Source organism: Pomacea canaliculata, linkage group LG9 (assembly GCF_003073045.1).
Source record: "Pomacea canaliculata isolate SZHN2017 linkage group LG9, ASM307304v1, whole genome shotgun sequence".
NCBI classification, from domain to species: domain Eukaryota; kingdom Metazoa; phylum Mollusca; class Gastropoda; order Architaenioglossa; family Ampullariidae; genus Pomacea; species Pomacea canaliculata.
In genome coordinates this window covers 17,003,366-17,030,729 of record NC_037598.1, presented here as the reverse complement: position 1 = coordinate 17,030,729, position 27,364 = coordinate 17,003,366, and the positions used below count along the sequence as shown (strand labels likewise).

The 27,364-nt window shown below is 40.6% G+C and overlaps 3 protein-coding genes and 1 non-coding gene across 6 annotated transcripts; 3 read left to right on the top strand and 1 right to left on the bottom strand.

The window, feature by feature from the left end:
* Positions 1 to 281: 281 nt before the first annotated feature.
* On the bottom strand, positions 282 to 353 carry Trnaw-cca. Its single transcript has one exon. It is a non-coding gene; the product is annotated as a tRNA-Trp (tRNA).
* Positions 354 to 3,304: 2,951 nt separating this feature from the next.
* Positions 3,305 to 7,487, top strand: LOC112571807 (alanine aminotransferase 2-like). The gene is made up of 5 exons (XM_025251105.1): positions 3,305 to 3,430; positions 3,762 to 4,970; positions 5,722 to 5,883; positions 6,270 to 6,597; positions 7,145 to 7,487. The coding sequence occupies exons 2-4, from the start codon at positions 4,005 to 4,007 to the stop codon at positions 6,591 to 6,593; spliced, it is 1,452 nt and encodes a 483-aa protein (XP_025106890.1). The 5' UTR covers positions 3,305 to 3,430; positions 3,762 to 4,004; the 3' UTR covers positions 6,594 to 6,597; positions 7,145 to 7,487.
* Positions 7,488 to 14,678: 7,191 nt separating this feature from the next.
* Positions 14,679 to 18,025, top strand: LOC112572781 (universal stress protein in QAH/OAS sulfhydrylase 3'region-like). Its single transcript, XM_025252653.1, has 4 exons — positions 14,679 to 14,971; positions 15,105 to 15,185; positions 15,686 to 15,792; positions 17,496 to 18,025. The coding sequence occupies exons 1-4, from the start codon at positions 14,887 to 14,889 to the stop codon at positions 17,700 to 17,702; spliced, it is 480 nt and encodes a 159-aa protein (XP_025108438.1). The 5' UTR covers positions 14,679 to 14,886; the 3' UTR covers positions 17,703 to 18,025.
* Positions 18,026 to 20,469: 2,444 nt separating this feature from the next.
* LOC112572804 (universal stress protein MT2085-like) lies at positions 20,470 to 26,172 on the top strand. Of its 3 annotated transcripts, none has more exons than XM_025252692.1 (5): positions 20,470 to 20,585; positions 20,921 to 21,107; positions 21,779 to 21,859; positions 23,554 to 23,661; positions 24,911 to 26,172. In XM_025252692.1, the coding sequence occupies exons 3-5, from the start codon at positions 21,806 to 21,808 to the stop codon at positions 25,139 to 25,141; spliced, it is 393 nt and encodes a 130-aa protein (XP_025108477.1). In that variant the 5' UTR covers positions 20,470 to 20,585; positions 20,921 to 21,107; positions 21,779 to 21,805; the 3' UTR covers positions 25,142 to 26,172. The 3 variants fall into 3 exon arrangements, with proteins under 3 accessions (XP_025108477.1, XP_025108476.1, XP_025108478.1); XM_025252691.1 differs by lacking the exon at positions 20,470 to 20,585 and adding an exon at positions 20,586 to 20,614; XM_025252693.1 differs by lacking the exons at positions 20,470 to 20,585; positions 20,921 to 21,107; positions 21,779 to 21,859 and adding an exon at positions 22,942 to 23,036.
* The last annotated feature ends 1,192 nt before the right edge of the window (positions 26,173 to 27,364 follow it).

Sequence of the window (27,364 nt, the reverse complement as noted above, 5' to 3'; positions counted from 1 at the left end):
TTACTTTCATAAACATTTCTGTTCGTCTGTTGTTAACGAGTCAATCATTCAGAGTATTTGCAAGATGTAAGAAAGTGGTTGAAAGAAGTAGATAGGAAAAACAAACCTTCATGTGCTCTTCTGGTGCAGCTGACCGAGTCGTTGAACTCGCAGTGTTCTACACCCAGAAGAGTTACAGGACACAGATGCCAAACATGCGTAACCTGTATTAGTAAATGCAGCTATGATAGTTCTGCATATTCATCAATTTGTATTTACAAAATAAGATGTAAAAATTCGTGTGACCCCGACGTGATTCGAACACGCAACCTTCTGATCTGGAGTCAGACGCGCTACCGTTGCGCCACGGAGTCCCGATGGAGTGTCCATGAAATTGTCGCTATATAAAAATTGTTACTTCCTTTTGTTGCTGTATATTTCCTGTATGAACACGTTGATATTTCTGTTTAGTTCATGAGCGATCAATAGCTTACACTTCACTAAGAATAACACAAATCAAAAGTCCACATAAACAGATACGTCTAATTTTCAATGGGCAGAGAATTCATTGTTTTCATTTGACGTCATCGATTTTAGCGTCTCGTCTGCTAGCCGGCGGCTGGACGCCATTTTGCGCTCTTCGCTCACCGTTATACATTGGTCACAGTATTTATCATTGTAAATATGCCCGATTGTGCTGGGTTTAACTGTTTCTGACCTAAAAACAGATTGGCATTCCATTAGGCATGATTACGCCAACGAATTTTTTTTGTCGGTTTCGGTGTCTGTTATCAGTCTTCTATGGTCTTTTCCAAGCTTGAAAAGGCAGTTGAAGTGAACAACACTGTGACAGTGCAACAGTCAGTGGGAGAAGGGTAGACGTAAAGAACAAAGATCATAATGTTTGAAAGGGCTTCCGATGCCTATGATAGATTCAAGTTTTTATGTTTGGGAATTATAGGCTAGGTAATCCAAACATTTACTTTGATCTTCGTGGTTTTTTTTTTTTTTTTTAAAGAAAAGACGTTCATTTTAATGCAGAGCTATTAATTGTAGGTGTAAGACTTTTAAATTATTTGTATTATGTGATATGCAAATATACGTTATAAAAATTCTTAAAACAGCATATGATTTAGGTGTGTTTATGCATGATTAGATGAAACAAGTGTTCTATATAAATTTTTAAGCGGACTTGATTTGCTAAGAATTCACAGTTTTCATTTTTCAAAGACAGTTTTAAACGCAGATTTTATTGCAGTGAAAGAAAGTTAAGTACATGTATATACAACTTATGCTCACCAAAAACTACAGTTTGTCCCCCTTGAGTAAAGTCACAGAAATTGAAGACAAAAACAAAACTTAAGTTCAATGAAAATGTTACTAAATAGCTTTCATTGAAAAAAAATTATGTAGAAAAAAAATCCTTAATTCTATGCCAAAAAAACAACCCAACCAAAATCCTAGAGTCAAACTAGCTTCTAGCACACAAATTTTAATCACTTTCTAAAACTAGTATGTGTACTTCCCAGTTGATAGCCGCTTCAAATTATGGTATGCAGTGTGGAACCACTGATAGAGACTACACAATATTACAGTATGAAGTGTCAATAAGAAACATTTGACACTACCTGGGTCAGATAACTGTGTTGTGCTTAAAGCTCCCAATATATAGTCTTCAGCCCTTTTATATTCATCTTTCAAGGTGAAGGGACATTGAATCTCCACACTACCCTTTCCATAGCACTCACCATACCATCACGGCTAGCACCAAATACAGGGTAATTGGTATTTAAAAGCAGCCCTAGTTTTTGAAACCCTTCATGAGCCCTTACATAGACATTTTTATACAAAAGCTTGGCTCTTTTTTCATTTTTCTGCCCCTGCTCTGTTGTCTCTGAATAAAAGCAACTGGTGTACAAGTTTGTTTTTTTAAGTTATTGACAAGGCTGGCTGGTCTACAGATGTATGATTCCAGACCTCATCTTAAACCACAAGGAAGATTTATACTGGTCACAAGCTTTGCTGGATCTGATGAAAATGACATCAATCTTACTGCAACGATCATAAATAAAATCTATTCACTAATGATTTATTAAATAACAATGTTAGGACTGGTGGCAAACCTAGAGTTAATGCTTTTGGTATGAAATTACTTAAATACCTGGAAATAATGGACAAAATTGCAGAGCTATGCAATGCAGCAAAAAAAAAAAATCATCATGTTCTTGCTTTGTTGAAGGGTTCACTGCAACTTTACAAGGTAACTGTTGCAAACAACTTTCATATTTGTTTTTTCATTTTGGCTTCCAAAGACACCAAGTCTATTGCTGTAACTTTTAAAAATTCAGTGTCAAGCTATTTTTGAACTTGGGAATAACCAGTCTGTATGCAGGCAGGTCAGCTATGCCAAAAAAGAATGCCCCCTGCATGAATGCAGGCTTAAGAAGTCCTGCATGTATGTGCAATGGGCAGACTAGACAGATCCATCATTTGAAGTTATAATCGATGGTTCCAGAGGTTTCTCTGAAATGTGCATTGAGTTTCCTGGAAATGAAAAATAATTAAAATTTATGAGTGATAATTTATATTTCATGCTTTGTATAAGTATAACCATAAAATCTTATAACTCAAGTATGGCAGATCATTTTCAAGGCTCTTGGTACAATCTTTTGCTTAGCTTTTACTCTGATAAGAATTAATATGTACAGTTAACTTGCAGTTTACATTATAAACTCATTTTATCTGATCTCATAGTAAATGCATCTTTTCCATCTGTATACCAGGAACATCTGTAAATTTTTCAAGAAGTATAATAACAAAAATTATACATTATAGATGTAAAAATCTTTTAAACTCAATAACCTAGCTGTCAGGACCTTAATTACTATGTGGAGGGTTGTGGAAGGCAAGGGTACAGCGAGGCCAGTGGAGGAGAGATATATAGGCACTGCCCTCACGTAAAGCTGGCCTGTTGAAAAAGAGGTCTTGAATACTTCACTACCCCAACGACCTAAAACAATTGAACAACAAATACATAAAATAATTTTAATAAAAGGTTATCAAAAGATTTTTACTTAAGGTCATGATGTATGTGTTCCAGACATAAAATGTTTTTGACTGCTAGTCCATTAAAAGGATAAAAAAATTTTTGAAAACGTAGTGAAGATACTCCGACACATATAGAACTGACGAAATTAATACATGTAATTAGAAATATATTAATTGTATTTAAAAATAATTATGTGTCCGACTTAGAGTATTGGTTCAAATGTCTATACGTTGCGATTCAGGGGAGAGTACAAAGTTTGACAAAAGACTTAAGGGTGTTTTCCCTTTAATATTTTCGATGGTTTCACCTACAGACTTGTATGATGCCTGTGACGTTTTGAGGTTTCTGCACTCTGTGTGTGTGGAGAGTGAGAGAAACAAACTACTAGAAAGGATATATTTGGTATGGGTATGGTTTACTTATGCTAAATTCGAGATCAACCTTTACAAGTTATTATACTTGCTAATGCCATCATTATTCAGGACTAATTATAATATTTCTCAAACATACACACATGCACGCGCGTACAGGTTTATTTACAACGTTATGCGGTTTGTAGGCGTTCACGTTATGTATTATGAAGGTGGGTGCATGCACTGTTTTTTTTTTTCACGTCTCTCTAATCGTGTTAACTTCACGGAAACACAGAGCTCAGTTTTATTTGATAAGTTTGTAACCATAATATCAGCAATAGAGTACCTAAAGGCAGAGCCTCGATATTTTTTCTTTTCAGGTCAAAAAGTTCAAATTTGGACGTGAGTTGGCAAACGTTGTGTGCTCTTGGTACGTGGCTGTCCTTCACCTTTCAAAGTTTTGTCACTGGTGAAGTTCCGCTCGGCCAGGTTGTGAGCTTTTCATCGCTTGCTGTCAACATCTCTTTCAGTGCATATAATAGTCATTTGTCTACACCAGTCGAGTAAGGAAGGTCTTTAGCCTTCCCGAGTTTGCTTTCGGTTCTCAAGGATTTGAGCAAAAGATGGCTAACGATAAAAAAGTATTGACGATGGATTCATTGAATCCGTGTGTCAAAATAATGGAATATGCAGTTCGTGGCCCAATAGTAGATCGAGCTACAGCGTTAGAAAACGAGTTGAAAAATGGAGCAAGCAAACCATTCACGAGAGTAGTCAAGGCAAATATTGGAGATTGCCACGCCACTGGCCAAAAGCCCATCACATTTATTCGTCAAGTGCTGGCATTAGTCACATATCCAGAATTGCTAATGAAGAATGGAGATTTCCCCGAAGATGCAAAAAACAGGGCAAAGAAAATATTGGATGCATGTAAAGGGGGCTCTGTTGGTTCTTACAGTGAGAGCCCAGGACTGCTTGCAATAAGGGAAGACATAGCTGCATACATTGCCAAGAGGGATGGTCATCCCAGCAATGCCAGTGACATCATAATGTCAACTGGAGCCAGTGATGGAATCAAAGCTATTATTACTCTTCTGCTTACTGGAAAAGATGGCAGTGGGAAAGCAGGAATCATGATCCCAGTCCCACAATATCCACTATATTCAGCAGTTATTGCAGAGTTTAATGCCTACCCCATCAGGTACTATCTGAATGAAGAGAACCAGTGGTCACTTGATGTTTCAGAGTTGAAGCATGCCATCAGTGAAGCCAGAGCCCACTGTGTACCACGAGCTATTGTTGTTATCAATCCAGGCAATCCAACAGGCCAGGTGCTGACAAGACAAAATATTGAGGATGTCATACGCTTTGCCAAAGAAGAGGGGCTCTTTATCCTGGCAGATGAAGTGTACCAGCACAACATTTATGCCAAAGGTTCCAAATTTTTCTCCTTCAAGCAAGTTATGAAAGAAATGGGTGAGCCATATAGCAGCATGGAGCTTGCATCTTTTATGTCTGCTTCTAAAGGCTTTATGGGAGAGTGTGGATATCGTGGTGGTTATGCTGAGGTTATCAACCTTGATCCACAGGTAATGCACAGACATTGAATAATGTGTTACTTATACTTTTCTTTTAGTTGTAAGAATTTATAAGAGTAAGGTCGTGCCGGTATATAGAAGATATAGCTGAAATTCTCCTTAAAAACAGTAGAAGTGGGCCATAAAATGGTTAATAGATAATAGTGTCAGTTATCATAGTTGGTGTTATCTGAAAGCATTTGAAAGTTTATGAAATAGATGGCAATGTTACATTTCAGGCTTTATTTATAATGCCTTTCATTAAAAAAATCCAAATAACCATCCCTCAAAATAAGTGTAGTCAGATGATTAAATATCAATATTCAGTGTAAAATAGGCGGCATTTTCCTCCACTTGGCCAGTTTTAGTTTCACTACATGTTTAGTATACAGTTAACAAGAGTTTAAATTGTGTGCAAGAAATATACTGGTACCTGGAACACACACACACTCACACAGTTTCATGCCACACTTCTCCCAGGGCATTAGAAGCAAAATTTACACAGTTGCTTGATTTGAAAATGTACAATCCCTTTGGTTCATTTAGGTTGAAATAAAGCCTAAAGATTGTAAAATGGACACTCATGAATCCAAAAACTGGAAGCATTTGTTGTTCAATATGTACATTTAAATCTTTATCTTCTTAATCAAGTTTTATGAATTTTTAGGTTCTTGGCTTCTTGTTTAAGAAAGTGATTATCATCATCTTAGCATGGCTGAGTTGTAACAATGTCATAATTCATGGTCAGTTGTTTCTGTCATAGGTCAAACTGCAATACATGAAAAGCATATCTGCAAAACTTTGCCCACCAGTGTCGGGACAAGCAGTCATGGATGTTATTGTCAACCCTCCTCAGCCTCACGAACCTTCTTACAAGTTATTTGAGAAAGAGAAGGAGTTTGTCTTAGCTCAGCTTAGAGAGAAGGTGAGGCAGTCAAAGTGTCAGTCATATTTCTGTAATACATTTATTGATATTTTGTCAGTATTACATTTTGAATATTATTATGCTATAATCTGTGGATCTATAGTTAACGCTAATTTTTTGTAGACTTGTAAATGTGTCTACAAGTATTGCCACTAGTCTAACAACAGACAGTATAACAGGGGAAAAAACCCACTAGGATTGACTGATACTGGCACAAGAGACATATCACAGCATAAAATGGATTTCTGGCTGTAATGTAAGTTCAAGCTTAAGAAAATGTTTTGTTATTGAAACATGTTTTATAAACTTGTTTTTGCAAGAGCAAGTGAAGGTATGCAAAGAAATATTTATTCATAAATATTAATGTTTATTTCTTACATTTCTAGGCCAAGCTGGTAACAGATTTGTTCAATTCCATTGAGGGTATTTCATGTAATGAAGTGCAAGGAGCCATGTATGCCTTCCCTTGCATCAAGCTGCCAGAGAAGGCTATAGAAGCAGCTAAAGAAGTGGGACAAACTCCAGATGCTTTCTACTGCTTTGCACTTTTAGAGGAAACTGGGATCTGCACAGTTCCAGGCAGTGGTTTTGGGGAGAAGGAGGGTACCTATCACTTCCGCATAACAATTCTTCCCCCTCAGGAGGAACTTCGGGAGGTACTCGGGCACTTCAAAGAATTTCACCTACGATTTTTGTCCAGATACAGCTAGACAGGTAAGAATATTTTATAATGTTTAAAGATTATTTCTTTTCTTTATTTAAAACAGGTGAAGATCTATTATTATTTTATTCTGTATTGCTATCATCTACTATTATTCATTTTTTAAGAGAAAAGAATACTCTGTGTCCCTTAACTGATCTTTACTTACAGCATCTATTGATCTAATTCATAGGGACATTAACCAGTCAGTTTTACACAGCATTTAATAGATGTTTTGTGAGAAAAATTTAGTGGGATCAGTTTAACAAGTGCAAGGAAATATAGAATCTTTCTTGACCTTTTGTACTGTGCACATTCGATTTTATTGGGGTTTTTCTTGTTTAGCTTTCACTTGCCTGCTTATACATTTGTAGATGAATGTAAGTAGTAAGTGTTGATTGTGTGAGCCACCACTAAATTATATAAATTGGTAATGTTATGGTTATTTAGTATTTACATTGCTATAATCTTGTGGTGAAATGGCTTGCTATTCTAATTGCTTTGTTTCTCCAGCTGGTCAAAGGATGCCTTTATATATATTCTTTTTTTTTTATTTCTCAGTGGTATGAGCATGGATAACTTGCTTCTTCCATGCAATAATCTTCTGAAGCAGGTCACAAGATCCCATTACTGCACATGCAGGGAGTTACAACTGCTAGATCCATCTATACTGTATTCTTTTTAGGACACAATTTTGTCAGCATTGTTTTATGGGCACTGCTATGTGATGTGTAATATAAAGAAACTTTGAAAGTTTCTCAAGCAGATAGCAGCTTTTACTGCAGTAGTTTATTGCAAGTGTTGGACAGTCCTTCGTTTAGTTTAGAGTTGTTAGTTAGGCAATACCTTTTTTTTCAGAAAGTGTGAAAATATTGTAACCTGTTTGGAGAAAGTAGGCAGTCACTAGGCATTAGACTTTGGAAATCTGGTTTACACTAATTTATAATCAGCATCAGTTGCAAAGTTTAGATATTGTTAGATATTGTTAGGGTGCCCCCAAAATAGCTGTCTCAGTTACCATGGTAACATTATTATCTATAACCATGGTAACATTATCATTAGTCATATTTTCCAATCTCAGCCTTACTTTTTTTTTAATTTTCACTCTGTTGTGGTGGTTTGCCAAACAGTTTTTCTAGACAGAAAATGAGACAGGACGAAGCCAATTAAACATGTGTTTCTTGACTGTGGTCAGAAGGGTCTTTATACATCTTACATGTGATTTTAAAGTTCTTGCGTCTGCTAGGTAAGCCAGTTTCAGCAATATTGTCAGTAATTACCTAACTTGGTAATCATACTTCTACCTGCAATGACAGTGCCAGAACAGGTATGTAGGTCATGAGTGAGATCTGGGTGAGAAAAGATACATTTTTCTGATTGTTAGTAAAAGGCCATCTTTTTCTCAGGTAATCTAGATAATAGCTTTAATGTACATGAACTCTCTTGGCATCTTCACCAGTTCTCAGTGGGAACAACTGTGCTGTTGTTTCCCTTCTTGCCAAAATCAGCAACATGTCTTCCAGCTTCTTACTCTTAATGCCTAGTCCTCCCTCGTGTGCATGCACACTCACTCTCTCAGTGTATATTCTTAAAAGTGCAGATTATTGAATAGGAGCAGGCTGATGACCTGAACACTAGCACTTCCTCTTTACAATCAGTACATTGGCATCATAGAGCTGCAAACACAGCAGTTGTAAGTGATGTGCACAAGTACGTTAGTGAAGAGCTCACAGAATGATTAATTCAAAACCTTGAAAGTGAAATGTCTATTTCATCACTACATGTCTTTCAGTTATTTGATGAGTGCTCAACACTTATTCTCTCTTTGTTAAAGCGGCCCGGTGGCGCAACGGTTAGCACCTGTCACCAATACAGTGAAGGTTGGCTGCCCTGAGTTCATTTCTCGTCTCGGGCACGCTGTTCTTTCTCTGCACGTGGCATATGTTTACAGGGCTGGCTGCTTGCCGTAATATAGCCTCAGTTGCTGGCACGGCGTAAAACACCAATTCCCCCCCCCCCTCTCTTTGTTACTTCTCTTTTGTGTCTCTTGAGCATGCTGTTCTTTCTCTGCATGTGGCATCTGTTTACAGGGCTGGCTGCCTTGCCTTGTGGTAGCCTTAGTTGCTGGCTCCGTGTAATACACCAATTCCCTCCCCTTCTCTTTTGTGTCTGGACAGATACACATGGACACACACAGACATATATAATCTTATAAGCATATTATAAGAACCTTTTTAGTTTTGCAGCTCTACCTCTTAAGATGGCAGATAGATTTTTTTTCAGACTTTGATGGAATTTGTTATTTTCATTTGAAACCTTTGAGAATGGGATCAGATTTTTTTAAAATGTCAGTTACCTATGCTGATGTAGTTTCAGTACTAGAACCTGATTCTTTTGATCAGTGCCTTTGGTTGTCAGTGGTACATAGGCGAGATGTCCTTTTGTCTTACTGTGGTGCTTGGATTAGTGAGTGGGAGCTGAAGAGCTTGCTTGTAGTAGTCCCGATAAAGTGCTTCTTGTTTAATGATACCACCTTTTTGGTATTAAATCTGAATGTAGCAAGAAATCCAAGATGGTGAGGTTGTAGGTCAACCTGTCTTGCTTTGTAGTCACATTGTCATCTGGTTACTTAGAATACCAGCAGTAGCTATATATATATAGATATATAACGTTTTTTACAGAAATTATTTTTTTCTGCTTTTTGTTTACATTTTTCTTGCATTTGTCTTGTAAGTATAATAGGTGGTGACAGTGTTATTCTATGTTTGCTTTGTCTTAATCATTTTCAGCTACTATGTGTACTGCATTTTTGCATTTTCACCTCTTTCTCCAAACAGTCCTCAAATCTGCAGGTTTTTCTGTGGTATTAGAAATATGGACATGACTGGGTGCTAGTGTGAATTTAATGAAAATCAATTGTTCTTATGTGATTGGAAATCAAAATGAATAAAAGAGAAATAAAAAAAAAAAGCAAAAACAAAATTGAAATGTCAAGGAGCAGCTGGGAGTAAAATTATAAGGTCAGGAGATATGTCTGGGTTGAAAGTAACAGGTTGTGCCAGGTCAATTGACAAAGGTTGCACTGTTTGTGTTTGTAATTATCTCGGACCAGCAGATTTAAGATCTGGACACTGATCTCTGGTTACCAATGTCATGTTAATCTCTTACCTTGTGTGTTGTTTAGCACAATGAAAGTGTAATACCAGTTTGAGTAACCCTGCCTGTTACGAAAAGCATTAAATGCGTTGTATTATTCTTAAGCATTCATGCACTTTTTTCTTTTTGTAATGGGAAACATCAATTTAATTGTTTGACTTTTAAATGGTGTCACTTTTTTGCAGGCATCATGTAAAACCTGTTTTCACTAATTACATAAAGTGCAAATTTTTTAGAGTTAAAGAGTGTCTTTAATAGTTGTTGATGAAAAACTAATAAGCAGACATTTAAACTAGATTGATCCTCTTGTACAAGTGATTTTAATCAGTACTGTAAGTTGATTTCCTACAGTAATAAAACATACATTAGTACAGCTACAAGCTAACTGTACTGAGAAAGCTGAATACACATCCATATCTAGAGCAGGGTGAATGTCCTGTCTTAAGCTTACTCTGTAGCAAACTCGTGAGAATGGGATTTTACACAACACTTGGATTAACTTTTTTGTCAGTGTATCCTGATCACATTAAAAAAAAAATCTGTGCATTACCCTTGTTGGTTTATATTATAAATTTCATAATGGCTTTTATGTGCACCTTGTCACTTATTCTTTCATTTGATTTGAAGAATGAACAACGTTAACATTTTAAAAGCTTATTTTTTAAAGCTTTTAGAGCATTAAGAGGTTTTTTTTATGTAACCACTAGAGTTTAGATACATCATATGCTTCCTAAGGCCCTTACAAGCTTTGCCAATTAAAACTTGACCCAGGATATTTAACTGACTGCTAATTCTGATTTTGGATCAACACGTGGACAACCTAGTGTTTAGGCCGACAGCATAAAAACCTGATATCATATGTGGTACCCATGTAACACAGGGTATATTCCTCAGCTGTGGAATGGGTAGCTGACTCATTTCAGGATTGGGAAAGGTAATGCAGAGGAGATGAGCACCGCTCACAAAAAGTGGCCCTCTGACTGAGGTAATGGGACATCCTCTACCTCTCTGGACACCACTCATTATTTTCTTTTGAGATATTTATTTCTGTATGTAAAACAAGGTGAAGCATGAGGTGGAATTCATTTTTTAAGTGAAATTTTCAAATGGGCATTGATGAATTTAAAAAATTGAAAATTTTGGCGTTTTCTATTGTTGAGAACATATCAAATCATGTTCTGTGTCTTGTCCTTAGCCAGGCTTCTTTGTTTCTTCCATATTAAAAACCACAGCTTTGGCAGCAGAGCTATTACCTCAGTAGCTGGCACATGAAATCTGAATGTCTGGCTTATGTATTCATCTCTGTGTATAGGGCACTGGCTGACATATGTGAAGAGGCCAGTATCTTGCTGGGAAGATGGGTCAACAATCTGGAATAGCTCTCAGAAATCAGAGCACAAACTGGTTGAGATTACTATACAAAGTCCATTGTGATAGCTTGCTCAATGTCAATTTACATTGAATGTTAGTGCTTTTATCACTGACCAGTTATTTTCCCACTTAAAGGTGATAAGAAAATTGTTGAAGTGTTATGATGGGCAGACCCAGCAGTTGGTTAAAATGTCTGTGTGGGATGTGCTGCAATCTACCACTGTAATGAGTGGCGTTCAGCCACATGCAGCATGATGGTAAACAAGACAGCATGAAAGATGACAACAATGGAGCCTATTGTGACTTGCGTGAAATACTTTTGAGCAGAAAATATTACAAGAGTTATTCTCATAAAATATCTGGTAGATCAACAAATGTCATTGGCATGGAAATGCTGCAGAACTTTTTTGAAAGATATCTAGTCTAAAATGACAATGAAGTGATTTGAAAAACGAGTTTGATGCTTCAAATTTTTGTCATGGTTTTAAAATTAGGTTTGAGGAGCTGTAAAGTGATGAATAACATTATAGATTTGTGATACTTTTTTAACTGTAGTTAAAATGTTATTTAATATGTGTGTGATTATGAAAAGTGTTGGACTGGGTTTTATCCTTTTTAATTATACAGCATGCTTTTACTTTAAACTTTATTGTTTTGTCTTTCAGCAATACTCAGATTTGTGTTTGGGCTAAACTGTGTCGAAGGAAGTTTACTTGTATCTATGCAGTATATTGTACAATATAATTTGGTGAGAGATGTTTGTGCTTTCACAACAGTTTTCTTGTAGTATAGTTTCTACACTTTGAAAGTAAGTGCGTTTTGTGAAAAGTAGTGTTGTTCAAGTAGTGTCTACACTGCCAATGCGCCTCTCGCCAAAAAACATTCAGTGCAGCTGACAGAAACAGGATTATATGGGTAGATACTGCAGTAAAATATTTTTGTTTCATGAGGCTCTGTCTTTCACACTCTCATTTGTGTGTGTGTCCTATTTGCCCCAGCAAAGGGCAAGTGGGTCCGCTGTAGCTCTCTGGGCTGATCGAAAGCTTACCAGTGACAGGACGTTTGACCTCACCTCACCTGTAGATAAGGTGTGGCAGACGATAACAAAGGGGAATGGGAATGCACCTGGGACAGGGTGAGGAGAGAGGGCGGCACGTGAGGAGGACTGTATACAGCTCTCCCGGAAAAGCATCGTCCGTACTTGGTGTTTGCACACCCGCCCTGTATATAAAACATAAAACCAGGAAAGGCATCGTCTCCTAACTTGCTGCACGCAGGCCGACTAGTCGAGAAATCGTGCAGAGGTCAGGATGGTGGTGTGGTTTACAATGAGTAAACAGTTTGCTGACACATGGGGCATAGTGAGTGACATCCCCGCGATGCCCCCACCTTCAACACTCAGGTGACGGGGAAGGGCGTCAGGAAAGAATGGAAATGAGATCAAGGTCAAGCGAACAATCGACTATAGGACCCTCGACACAAACAGAACGAAGCACATCGCCAGCTTGCACTTATGCCTTCCCACCGTATGTGTGTTGTGTTCATTGGTGCAGGTGGGGGCACGTGTGTATGTGTGTGCGCCTGTGTGTACATACACCTCAGTTCAAGCAGCGTTACCAAGACAACGCTGTAAACGCAGGGCCGGCGCAAGGCTGTGCTGCCTCCCCAAAGAGAACCTTTTATCAACAAAAAAACTGTAGGAATAATTCCACATTTAGGCCAAACAATAAACATAGGTTTACATATTACTATTCACGATTGTCGTGGCCTGTCTCAGGACTCAGCAGACTTGCATTCGCGAGCACACCTGCAGTCAAAACATTTAGCAGTCATTCGACAAGTCCAGAGACAATGCCAATCCATCCATAAAGAACGATATTTTGTGACGAATGAACATTATAACCTAGCTGAAAGTGCATCGTGTGTAACATTCCTTCCTTCCACACAAGCTTCTCCACTCGTTTTTTCCGTTGCCTTCCTACAGACCTCACCAAGCGTGAGGTGACATGACTCAAGACAGAACTGTAACATTCGCTCGCACAACGAAATGTTTTGTTAAGCTTTACAACAACACTAACTCAACCACTTGCATCCATGCAAGCAAAAAAAAAAAGGCAATATAAGTAATGATGAAATATAATTAAGATAAAGAGACAAATAGTGTTAATAAAATATAGACAGCTATATTACAGTGTATACAAATCATGCAGGCTTGTCTTTACAAACTCTCAAGGCTTCATGGTTGTCGGACCATGGACCTGTATCCACTGTTGAATCTTTCTCTTCACTTTCTTATTTTACGGAGAACTATCAAGTGTCACCGCACCAAGGTCCGTGTACTATGGCAAGAGCGAGACGTGGACCAAACACTTCCACTTCTTGAAATCTGCCCTCATTAATGATACATTGTCAAGGTGGTGGGCATTCTCTAAACTAAGTAACTATTTATAATGCCCCACACGATAAACTGTAAAGTCTTTGTCTCTCCGCCTTCTCTTTACTCTGCACCTCACCATAAATGTCTGCTACACCCTTGTGTACCCTGTTTACCACAACAATAAACGACTCAATGTGCACATCCCTTGATCCTGCACCCGAATAAATGTCCGAGTATTAACGACACCATGAACACTTGGTCAGTCTGTGGCAGAATTCAAAAGCTGTAACTGTACAGTAGGCATAACTAGTACTATAGCTAAATGTAGAGTATGTTTATTTATGTTTGGACATTGACTGTCTCTGCCTTTAATAATAATAATGATGATAATAATGATGATAATAATCGTGTGATTTATATAGTCCATGATCACACGAAGGAGCATGCTGTCAGCGCTACAGACAAGGACACATGGATAGCATAGGAAGAACGGAAGAAGAAACAACTATGCAGACAAGTAACATAAACACAGAAGAGACAAGGTCGTATCAGGGAACAAACAGTGAGGATGGAAAGAGGAGAGTATCATAAATCTGGGGAGGAATACGAGCAGGTCAACAGCCTATAATCACAACTATTGACAAGAGAAGGAAAAAGTGAAAGAAAATTAATGTTGATTGGTTTAAGGAGTGATGCTTATCAATGTGTTTATAGTGAGCGTTTAAAGGATTCAAGAATGGATAGAGGATATGGAAGGGAAGAGAGTTCGATCAAATCCTATTGGGTTCCACTGTTTAGCAGTACAATAACATAAAATCTGGTGGGATAGGGGAACAGGGATAGGGAGGGAACGGTCATCAGACGAAGATCAGTTGTCTGGCTGGGATGTAAGGAAAGAGAAGTTCAGAGTAACAGTCAGGGCAGGAACCTGCAAAGAAATCAACATACATTATGTTACATATGTACCATGTACATACGTAGTACATATGCCACAGTGACACCCAGTTAACCACACACTCTACCACAGACCACGTGGTGTCCAATCCTTTACGGCCCTGAGGTGGCATATCATCACTAGATGAGGAAACTGAATAATGTTAGTGACTGCATACCCTGTTGTCAGGAGTAAGCCAGAGCGGGGACCGTACACCATAACGGGTCCTTTTGTTGGGTTTGGGGTGGGGTGGATGTGTTTGGGGGGAGGGATCCACCTGTAATCCATCTTAGGTGGAGATGCCCCGTGGAACAGTTTTGACAAGGTATTCTGCTCGGATGTCTTTCGTCCTCGTCAGCAAGCAAGGGCATCAAGTGGCACGCGGCGATAGGTATCCCGTAGACTGGAGCTCTATAGTCGGTCAGTCGGCTGAGACTGCGCTGGGAGACAAGACGGGTGCATGCAATGGCGGCCCAGGACAGCAACACCAACAAGAACGTGGTGGTGATGGCGATGGACGGCAGCGACACGGCCAGTAGGGCATTCGAGTGTAAGTGTGGTGACTAGTGTTCAATGTACCTGTTATTATCAGCGTTATTAATTAAGTCTCGTGACTTTATAGAAGCTGTAAACGTTTGGTGATTGAGGAACTAAGATAGATGTCTAAATATTAAATCGTGCAGGGTACAGACAACATCTTCATCGGCAGGGCAATTACATCGTTTTCGTCCATTGCCCGGAGCTGCATCTCAACGTGCACGTGTGTGAGTATCGTAGCTGTTCTCTTGTCTTTCCTTAGTTGTACTGTCATCGTCATCAGTCAGCATGTCCCGGATTTCCAGTGGCATATAATAACGAATTGTGAACCCAATAATAGATTGTGGACTGATAACAAATAATGACAAGATGTGAAGGACAAATAATAATAATAAAAATGGAATGTGACAGACACACAATGATTATACAGTCCAGACGATGAGGTAAGTCGTGACATGTAAGCAGTGGTTACCATCAGAACTGTTACATATATGACTACTGTTATACACAAGCTGTTATAGTGGATGTGTACTGTCATATATAGCAACTATTACTATATTAAACAGCGGTGGCTAAACTCAGACTGTGCAGAATTGTCAGCCGAAGTGTTCTGTTCCATACAAACCTTGCTGACCATAGCTAGCCCGACACAGAAGTGTACAAACATGTATTGAGCACCTGTAACCACCACTGTAACAATAATCGCATGGCGTTGGCCGGTCCACAGTGCCCCCCTACAGCGACCTGACGCAGCTGGAGAAGGAGGTGCAGCTGGCCAGCAAGCGCGCTGACGAGATGGTCTTTGACCTGACCCAGATGCTGCACTCATACAAGGTGAAGGTCGTGCTGCGACTGGACCTAGTGCTAGGTGCACAGCGCATCACCAAGCTGCTAAATGAACAATTAATTAATGTAAAGTAGGGGAAATTATGGTAAAGTACAAGAGGCTAAGCTCTTTCTCGTTCCCCTTTCTAGCACTTGGCGGCGCTCTGTGCACCTGGGCACTGGAAGAACAGCTAGACATGTTTAGTCAGACATATTACTTATTAGACACGGTTGCTAGCTACATAGCTACATAGCTAGCCAATTCACAAGAGGACCTTAGTGGGTGTGTAAATTCGTTTGCTTGTTGTCACATGGGAGGGCTTTAACACAATTCACTCGTTTGTTCGCATTTACATTGTCAAATGGCGCACAATTTTACTAAAGACTACCTCCCCAAATGTGGGTGAATAATCTGTGATGAAAGCTCTCCTATTAATTGTAAACTTGACAACAAAAGCGCATTCCTGTAATATTGTCGACTGTCTGATATTCGTTCTGTACCCAGCAAGGATTGCCAGTTTGTACTCTCGAGATACAGGAGGACGGGTTGACACTTATTCACCCAGACTGTGGGAAATACTAGCTTGCACAACCCAATCATTTTCACTCCTCCCACCCCACAAAAGCGAATTTGCGCTGTTGTAGTTGTCGCACACATTCTGTTAATGTTTATGGGTGGGAGGGGAAGACTTGTGATGAGGTATGTCCTTGGTGTCCTAACCGACATTGTGCTCCAACTATACCTGCACATCATTCTCTCTCAACTTTCTCTTGATGACAGATGGTTTGTTAGGTCACGCTGACCTCACCTTCCCTATACATGCATGCTTCTATATTTTATTATCACCGAGCTTTAATTACTAAGGTGTGCTACTTTTGCTCGATCTTAACTTACCTCGCTAGGTAAAGTCTACCTTGCTCTGTCTTGGACAGCTTTCTGTGAGTTCAGACTGAAGCATTGTCTACATCTATGTCTATGTTGTGAGTGACAATACTGCTGATCAGTTAACTGAAAACATTTAGGAAAGATCTCATTTTACTCGCGTCACTTCATGCGACGGACATTAAATTTGTAAGTGAAATATAAGACAAAACAGTTTATGAAGCTCAGTTGAAATCGATGCTTACTATATGGCAATAATTGGCAAGTGTGACTGACACATGACACTATAATATTATGACTCACGACATGAAGACATCAGCATCTTGATTGACGGTCTACCTTCTGCGTGTGATCTGGTTACCTGTTGGGTGTGTGACGACAGGTGTGCCGCGCCCTCCATCGCGGGTTGTTTGTTGCCATGCATATTGTCAATCACGGACATTGGACATGACAGCTGTCTCGATTGTTTGGGAGGCCATGTCCAGGTCCGTACGATCCATTGTCAAAACATTGGGAGCCTAGCATTTTGCGCGGCTTAATGGCCTACACTGTACTTTCTAAATAGAGGTGAGTGGGTGTAAATACAAATATACCATGCAGTGCAGTCTGTTCTACACAATCGCTAGGTCAGTTTACCTACTCTTTGTTTTCTTCGTTCGTGTGGCATCGCAAACGGGACAATTGTTTCGAAACGAAAATTTGAAACTGTTTTCCTTGCGTTTCTGAAACTTGGTTTGAAAACAGGTTTGCACAATTGTTTGTCGTTCACCATAATATTTATGTTACAAAAAGCACACTAATGTTTTTTGCGCCTTTTGTACGCTGGCAGATGACTGGTGAGGTGAAGGTGTTGCTGGGCAAGAAGCCGGAGGAGGGCATCCTGGAGGCTGCGCGGGACGTGGAGGCGGATGTCATCGTCATGGGCAGTCGCGGCTTCGGGACTTTGCGGCGAACCGTGCTGGGCAGCGTGTCCAATTACGTGCTGCACCACTCGGACGTACCCGTCGTCGTGTGCAGCGCCAAGCACAACGTCTAGTGCACCCGCCGCCACCCGCATCTCACCTCACTTTTGTCAGGAGAAAGTTATCTGCCCATGGAACAAATTGTGGTCACAGGACGCTTCAGCATCAACATTTCAAACTGTTGTTTATTGTAAAGTTGGTTGGTATGTAACGAATCTGGAACATTCTCATTCTTTCCACAACTGTTGTCACTAAATATTAACTAATCCCTGATATTAACGTTGGTTATCGGTTGGACCAATTCATGACCATTTTGGAAATATCAATAGAGGATGTCGCTGGTAAATGTCTGGTAAATCAGAAATACCAGATTTGGCAAAGCATCACTTTACAAACGCAAAGAAATTTAAAGTTAGCAAAACTTTGTACAGACATATCAGGAAAAACTTTTTACAATTCTAATCATTGAAGATTAAAGATCCTTACAAAATTCCCCTGTTCTGCGACCAAAAATTGAGGCGAGTTCAAAGGAAGTGATCCAAATGGTTAAAATCCTAATCTTTGTACTCAGAACTGTTTATATAAATGTGTCAGCATGGATCGCACCAATGTGCGTGTGTGTTATGTAACAGAATGAAGTCCATTGTATGTCACGTCCCACATGTGGTGACGTACACATTTGTAATGTTTTGGTAAAATAATGTCATCTTATGGTATGATTGTGCGTATAATATTTTCATATTTTAATATTTCCAGAGAAGGATTTAGAGAGCATTCTTTTGGTGTCACAACAAAATGGTGTCGAGTATACGACTGCTAAGTAATTTCAGTTGTGAGATTGTGACCGACATTGGAATTACTAGGAGGCTTAGAACGTTGGGTCTTGTGCAGAATAAAGCTTGTGAGACTAAATACAGCCTCCTCTCTATTTTGTTGTATTTGATGTACCTTCACCTGTGACAGGTGAGTTGTGTGTGTGTACATATATATTATACACGTGGTTATAGCGTTTACCGACGCTCAGCCTCTTGCGAAGTTCTCCGCTGCTAGTCTCGGCGAGCCTAAAGCATGAATGCGACTAAACCGGAAGCTTTGTACACACCAGCCTCGTTCTAGTAATTAAGCTGAAACATAACAAAACCTGAAGCTGTTCTGTAAATCAGCCTCGTTCTGTGAGTCTATTGAAAAAAAATCGTCTGCGAGCCATTCAAGGGATACAGATTCGTGGTTTACAGTTATGTTCCTCTTTACGTGCTATCTGTACTCGTGCGATTCTTGTTTGTCAGTCAGTTCCACCAAAGAGGATCCTCGTGAAGCTCGCTCCTCACAGAACAGCATCATGGTGCTGCAGCAAGGGACAAAATCAAAGTTCGTTTCCAGGTAAAAATAGAGATAAAGACTAAAATATATGGACACCACACATTTGCGGTGGCATAAGTTTTTAGATAAAACTGTGTAAGTGAGAGGTGGGGTGGGCTCGCTGTTGGCTTGACTGCATAATGCACACGAAATTAGCTGATCAGGAAAAAAATGATATTTGAAGAGTCACCGGAGCTGAGAATGTACCGAATACAGTAACACTGCCGCTCCGCTGGTGAGTAGTCCAGTTCACATTGGTCATTTGCTGACTCCACTTCTCGATCCCGTAGGTCCGAGATCTCACGAGACTTCCCTTCCTCCCTCCATATACAGAGCAGCTGTCACATGACCAGGAGCATCATTAGTGTCGGTTACACGGAGGTTCCTATATTTCTATTTTACGCATTACTCATTAAAGGCGATATAATTTCTGAGGCGTAAGAGATACACGACGACATCTGGAACAGGAGATACGAGGGGTCATGCAAGTCAGCTCACTGCTGTCACGTGATACATAAAGACAGGAGCTGACCAGGATGGGGCGGCATCTTGGTGAGTTTCAGAACTAAGGTGTGCTCCTGTACGTGAGTCTATTGAAATCACGAACTTGTGTTACTGGACTGCTGGCAGACGATTTTTTCCATTTAATTACTAAAAGGAGGAAGATGTGTACACATCTTCTGGTTTATTCACATTTCAGATTCACTACTAAAACGAGGGCGTCCGAATCACGGACTGGTGTTCTTGTCTCGGGCCAGCGTTCGTTGTGATGTGCCATGTGCCTTATGAAAATGCACGCTGCCCAGTGGATAGCTACAGGCTGCCTAGTGGATAGCTACATGCTGCCTAGTGGATAGCTACAAGCTGCCTATCGAACAAACACTGTGATGCGCACGACTTCCTGTCCCACGGTGTTAATTTTTCGAGGCTTGCGTGAGAACCTCTCGGTGTCAGAGGCAGACGTCATGCCGTGTCATCTAACACGCGCGATGCTGCTAATGTGACGTCATCAGTCACTGGCAGCCGCCAGGTGGACCAGAGTCAGGTGTTGCACTGGTCACGGGCTAACGAAGGGAAGAGGTGGTGGGGGGCAGGGGAGGGCTGGTATAGAAGACAGAGGCAACTCCTGCCGCCTCACAGACTGACCATAGACGTGGTCACGTGACTGGCTTAACCTCTTGGTGCAGTGCAGTCTTCTGGTCCGCTCTCTGCGCAAACAGCAAGACAGCACCCGGGTAGGTATGTCTACGTCTTATTGGCAAGAAGAGCTTGAGTTCAGGCATGTATTACATCTAAACCTTTCTTTACAGTGATTACTTTCATTTAAATCATTTCTATCATCATTACTTCAATCATTACAAAAAATTACTATAATTTTTATCATTACTTTCATTACAATGATTATCATTGCTATCATTACTACAATTACTGTTATTTCTATCATTCATTTCTATAATTACTTTGATTTCAATCACTCATATCGTTCATTTCAATAAATACTTTCAAACCCACCGCACGTGGCTGAGCTTGTTCATCCCCAGCTCGTCGTTAACGCCAGCCAACACTTTCTGCTCCTTGGGTCCCCTGAAGGTATCACGGTAAGCAGTCTCTTGTAGAAACCGCCATCGTACGTTCCTGGTAACTTTGCCTCTCAATTTGTCAACTTGTACTCCTAGAAATTCATAAACCCACAGAAGGTCTTAATTTTCTCATTATTTTTATTTTTCTTGACTATTTTCATGGATTATTTTCTATTAGTAAATAAAAACGTGGTTTCAGTTGGTTTTAGTGCTTTATTTAAAAACAGAAATACCTTATGACCCCTAAAAAAAGCAACAGGTCACGCAAACAAAGGCAAGAACGAAATGACAGACTTTTTTTAACCACAATTAATGTCACCAGAAATCAACGTACGGAGTTTTTTCTCGACCAGCTATAGGTGGGTATGGCTGAAAAGTGTAACACAGAAACTGCGGGTGCCAACCCAGATGAGCATCATCACCACCACCATCACCACCGCACCCTGCACCAGACGTTGACGGGGAAGGGCAGCGACGCCCCAGGCAGACGGGTGCTGGTGGGGGTCGACGATAGCGACCACTCCAACTACTCTCTGGAGTGTAAGTCTGCCCCTTGGAATAACAATGACTGCTTGACAGGAAGTGCTGGGATGTGTTTGTCACTGTGACTAACAATGACTGGCTGACAGGAAGTGCTGGGGTGTGTTTGTCACCCTGACTACCAGTGATTCACTAGAGTGACGCAGTTCGCGACAAGCGAATTTTAGAACTTAAACTTGTACCCTCGGGACACGATCGTTGTCCCATCTCATGACCTCTTGATGTAAGAAGGAGTAGTTTGTGGCTAGAATCAAACATCTTCTAAATATGTTTGTAGATCAGCTTAAATATTGTAGACATATAATTTTATAGATATAAATAGACTGCCCACCTTAAAAATGTCATGTGCCTGTCTTTGATGTCGCGAAGCAATTGAATCTCTCGTTCAAAGCTCTCTCCTCGACCTGTTCCTTCTCCGTTGCTCCTCGTAATAGGTCGTCAGGACCATAAAATACGTCTGAGGCTTTAACTGGATCCTTACCTATGCTCATTTAATTATCTCTTTACACTACATTTTTAAAAAAAAAAATCTGTAGTCTGTCATTACTAGTATGGTATCAGGCACGACTGCCAACCATTGCAAGATGCAAGCCGTAATATTAGTCTGTATGGGATAAGCGCACGAAATTTTACAGCTAGTGATTGCTGGAACTGCTCTGGGTGTGTGGCAGGGTATCTGGACCACGTGTGGCACCCGGATGACTACGTCGTCCTGCTTAACTGTCCAGAGAGCGAGGAACCAACGCGCCACAGTCAGTATTGCTTGGTATCTGTGTATCGCATTCAGTATTGCCTGATGACTATGTATCGCAGTCAGTATTTTTTGGTATCTGTGTATCGCAGTCAGTATTGCTTGGTATATTATATATTTGTCTGCCTGTCTGTGTATTACAATTACAATTGATCTCTACCTGTTGTCTTTCTGTCTGTCAGTCAGTATTGCTTGCTAGAATGTTCTGGTACCTGCTCTACCAATGTAAACACCTAGATAAGAACCTGTTTGTAAACATGGAGCAGAAAATACACAGCAACGCCTTTAGGTTTGGGATAATGACTTTGTAAACTCTTCTGTTTGGGATTGTGGTTTTCATGGGGAGCGAGGAGAAAATTGAAGTGGGTTGAATTGACTGTCACAATTATTGTTAAACACCTGTCAAAACTATCGTTTAAACACCAAATACGGGTAGAGACAGGAGGGGATAATCCTCATCATGAGGATGCCTGAGCGGCGAAAGGGCGACAACTCAACATGTCAATGGTCTTGAGACTTGAACCGTGGTTAGCTGGCTCATGGTGGTTGTCGGCACCGCCGAGAACCAGCACGGACCCCGGGCAGACGACCTCTCCGGGCTCCTTGTAATCATAAATTATTTTCCCAGTATATAATAATATGCTTACAATTGTATTGTCATTATCTACATTTCAGTCAGTAAGTTAATATACACTGCAAACATGAGGACAAACACTAGGATCTACATCACTACCAGAACAAAGAGTTGTTTACACCTGAGTGGTTAGTAAATGAAGAAAACTGATGGTAAAGGAATCAAACATGTAGTACCCCGCTCCATGGAAACAATCCCCAAAATGAGGAATGCTACGTCAACCTTTCTTTAAAAGAAAAGGTAAAGGTAAAAAAAAGGAAAAAATATTCACTGACCAAGGCCGGGCTCCCTTTACAGCCGTGGTCTCCCCCCGTTCCCCCCCCTCTCGTCAGGCCTGCACCACGTGCCCTGTAAAGGTCAGAGGTGGTACCTGACAGGTTGTGGCTCGACATGATTCTCAGCTGCCTTGCAAGTACCATGTGTACTCCCCGACTGATATGTACGTGTGTACACGAACACTCAACTCAAGGTGTATTCTCACACTGACAGCAGACGACACTTTCATAGGACCTCAGTGAATACTCAGGAAAACCTCACCTGACAGGTGCGTCACTTGGCTGAAGATTACCGAAATATTATGTCGCCAGTTTCTCTGCATCCTAAACACACTCTGAGCACACACCATTACATGAAAATAATGTAGAATAATACAGTAATAAAAGGTCATCTCGTGTTATCACCACTTGTAAAACTTTTGTCTGTGTTTTTCAAGGGTTCAGAAGCAGCAGTCATGATAATACTATAGAGTATAGTAGTACTAGTTTTTTGTCTTGTTCGATTGTTGTCTTTGTCATTCTAACTGGTTTGGGTGTTTTCATCTGTATTAAGATTGTGTTATTGTTTTTTTTTAATAGAATTTTTCACAGGAGATCAAACGCTATACAGAAAAAAAAGAAGTCGTCATCTCTTCCCTACTTTCTCTCTCTCCCATTCTGCCCCATGTAAGGGGTCAATGGCCTAAACAATAAAGTGTAGCTCAATGTGCCACTCAGTGCTTCTCGCACTCTCTGAAGTCACCACTACTTTCTGTTTGTTTATGTGTCTGCGTGTTGTGTGTGCAGATGCGTTCCAGTTTCGATCGCGAGATGCTGATGCACATGATGAAGGAGGAGCAGGATGCACTGCACCAGCTGCTGGAGAAATACCGCGAGAAACTCCTGGCTATCGGGGTCAGAGTTCGTCCTGTGTGGCATTATGACCTGCTTTGTGTATCTACTAGCATATCATTTGCTATTTTATTACACGTCTATTTCTATCCACCAAGAATCACTCCATAACCACTCGTCCACGTCTAGAATAAATTATTCCCTTTCCTCTCCCATTAATCTATATATATCTCCTTACGACATTGTTGACCATTAAACCACTCCAATCCTTTCTCATTTCCCTCGAGAGCTTATAGCGACAGGCGGTAAACAGCTTCTGCCTGTCACTGAGACCTTCAGCCCCTGTTACTGCAGGTCACAGGTCACATGCTGACGTGGGGCACATGACAGCTGTTAATGTTAGTGCATCGACGTGTATAGGTGGACTGCTGTCTGTGTGCCGAGACCAACGCTTAGTTTCTTGCGAAGTTCGTTGTTAGTCTCGGCGAGCCGTAACAAAGAATGTGAATAAACCGGAAGCTTTCTTGTCTCATGCCTCGTTTTAGCAGCTAACTGGGGGAAAAAAAACCAATCGTCTGCCAGCAGTCCAGTGATATTCGTGGTTAATTCTCGTGTAAGTGGCAAGAACTAAAGATGATCTGTCATCGCGTTTGCCAGTGTGGTCGATGCTTTCACACACGAAGTAGTTACGTTAGTAGTAGTTATGTTGATGCTCTGCCTGTTGGACCGTGCACCTCCCCTGTCTGTAGAACACTACTCTTGTCAGGGTCCTTGATGTAAGGGTCTGTTGGTAGGAAGCTAGTCATTCCGTCACGTGCCGGGGACCGTGTACCTCGGAAACCTGAAACGGGCATACAGGTGCGTTCAGAAAGGTCGTCTCAAAAGAAAACTGAGATCGTGACACCGGCACTGCTGCAGTTGTTGATGTTCTTGAGAAAGACCATTAACCTACTGCCAAATTTACTGTCAAGATTGTCGCTACTAGGCGAACACTGTAAGATAGACTTTCTTGTCACACACCTGTGTGTGTGTTTTACACCTGGTGTGGACGTCTGCAAAGCCTCCACTACCATTACAATGGCGTAGTTGTATGTACTGGTAATGTGAGGACTATACTGTCGTAGTTTGTCAGCAGACTAGGATGGTGAACTTGCTGAGCGGACGTAGTTACACCCAGAGTGCGGACTACATTGCTACTGTATTGCGAGTGACGAAATATAATAATTACTATCGTCTGTTACACTTATGTTGCTGTCTATGTTCGACCTATACTGTCACAATTTGTGTCACTGTGCTGTCCTGACGTTGGCAGGCTCACGGCAAGGTGCGGGCAGTGGCCACGAAGCACGTGGGGCATGCGTTGGTGCGCGCGCAGGAGGAAGAAGAGGCGCAGCTGATGGTGATTGGCAGCAGGGGGCGGGGCACGCTACGTCGGACGTTCATGGGCAGCGTCAGCGACTACGTGGTGCACCACGCCGCCGTGCCCGTCCTGGTGTGTCGCAGCCGGGGGCCGCCACTCCGCCGCGTCAGCAAGACCACGTGACCACCATCAGCCACACTGATGACGGCCTTCACGTAGCAGACACGTGGCTGATGACCAACAGCGATGACCACATTAACGTGGATTGTAACCAACATGTTGATGTCGAGATTGACTGGTCTGATAAGCCACGCATAGCCTGACACCAGCACAGTCGAAACAAACAAATAAACAAGCAACTCTTTATTGCCCTCAGTGTCTCACATGCTTCCCCCCCGTGTACTTGCTGTAGTTACCTTTGACCTCAATTCCTGTCACTGCTGTCGTAGCTGTGGGTCTTTCTTTTCTGTAACATCGGTGATAAAGTCTTCATTTTGACCGACAGGAGTTTAATATCTAGTTTCTAAATTTAAAAAAAATATTTATAAATTTTTGAATCCAGAACTAACGCCACTTGTTTATTTAGGATTAAACGCTTGCTTATTTGTCTGTAATCTTTATTGATAATAATAACATGTTTGTAATCAGCTTTAGTTGTGTGTGCTCAGGTCGGGTGGTATGTTTTGTTACATTCATCTACCGTGTAGGTGTTGCAAAGGTAATCTGAGAATGTGTCATTGATATTTCAAGCTCTTTTTAAAGTCGCGATAGTTGACCCTGTTGTAGATTATGCTTGTTATTGCTGTTTCTATTTTAAGCTGTAAACAGCTTCACTTGATGTCCTATTCGTGTTACGAAGGACATTTATTTATCCGCTTATTTATTCCCGAACAATGGGTCGTCCAAAAGAAACCTTGATGCTGACCTATGAACTTTGACCAGCTGCCAAGAAAGTTTGCACTCACCGCAGACAGCTAATCATGACTAACAATTAGTTTCGTCTAATGAGTCTTGACCCTGCTTATGTCTAGAGGCTTCTTGGTAAACAGCTTCAGCTGATAGCTGTAAACAGATTGTTGCCTTGCTGGTCAACGGACTGCTTCACTGTAAAGTAATGGGAGGTAGTCAGCAGTGACTGAAATAAACGCTAGGTGGCAGCACTGTACTGTCTAATTAACCAGTCTAATTAACTACAATAAAGTGTCTGCAGCGTACTCCCTCTTGTTTGTGGAATGAGCAAGTGAATGAATGAGCGAATGAGTGAGCGAGCAGAAATGTGCATTGAAATAATGAAAACGCTTCACCAAGAAACAAAGGGAGCAGCGGACTTGCTCCACGGTGTGAAGTAGATGTTTACCGACACACAATGTAAACAAACATGTCAGTTCAGCGGGTACAGGAAGTGGCAGAACAGACTTACAAAACAGAACTAAAAACACTCAGTGAGACTTTTTCTTCTCTTCTCCATCACCAGATACAACTACATTAGTCGACACAGAAGTTGATTGTGAACAAAGCATCATGATACAATATTAGCACGGTCACACACTAACATTCCAGCAGACAAAATAAAAGAATTATTACAAGAACATTTTAAAGCTGCTGTAGGGCAAACAATGAGGCTCATAAATTTGTCATGGTGGTGTCAGAGGAAGATGAGACTCATTTAGTCCCTGTCAAGTCTCTTCACTGCCAGCAAAACCTGGAACTGTCACCCACAGCTTGCTTTATTATAATATGATGGACAGCCATTTATCATAAACTAAATGACTAGTGCCTGTGTGTCATGTATCAAATTCATTAGCTGTTCACTGATACATTAAGCATGCATTCCTTTCATGCTATCTAATTTATTATCACATTTTTTTTTCATTTTTTCTCCCACGTGCGCAGACAACTGACAACACAGTTCAAAAGCAACCCAAATAAATTTTTAACCAAAAAGGTCGAACACAAAATTAAACAGTTATATACACATTTTTAGTGGCAAATATTAAAAATAAGTGGGATTATATATATATACACATGCCCAACCTAGATTTTGTCCTTACACAAAAGTTAGTGCCTCTCTCAAACCTCACTTGCACGCCCCCCGGACTTAACCATTCAGCCCCCAGCAAAGGGAAATGGCAGTACCACTCGGCTACCTGGAAACACTTTGCCAACTGTAATTAATACATGAAAATATCCATATGTGATGTCTTATATACATACATGCTGCGAAACTGAGATAACAAGTATCATGATACAATTTTTTTAAAATTGCCTTCTACAGGATAAATATTGACTGTGTCGAGAAACTAACATTTTATATGGAACCTGAGATATGTTTGAGATATTAATGTCTGTCTCATCGTTAAGCTGCCACGTGTGTGTGTTAAAGACTGGCAAAACCTAACGCCTATC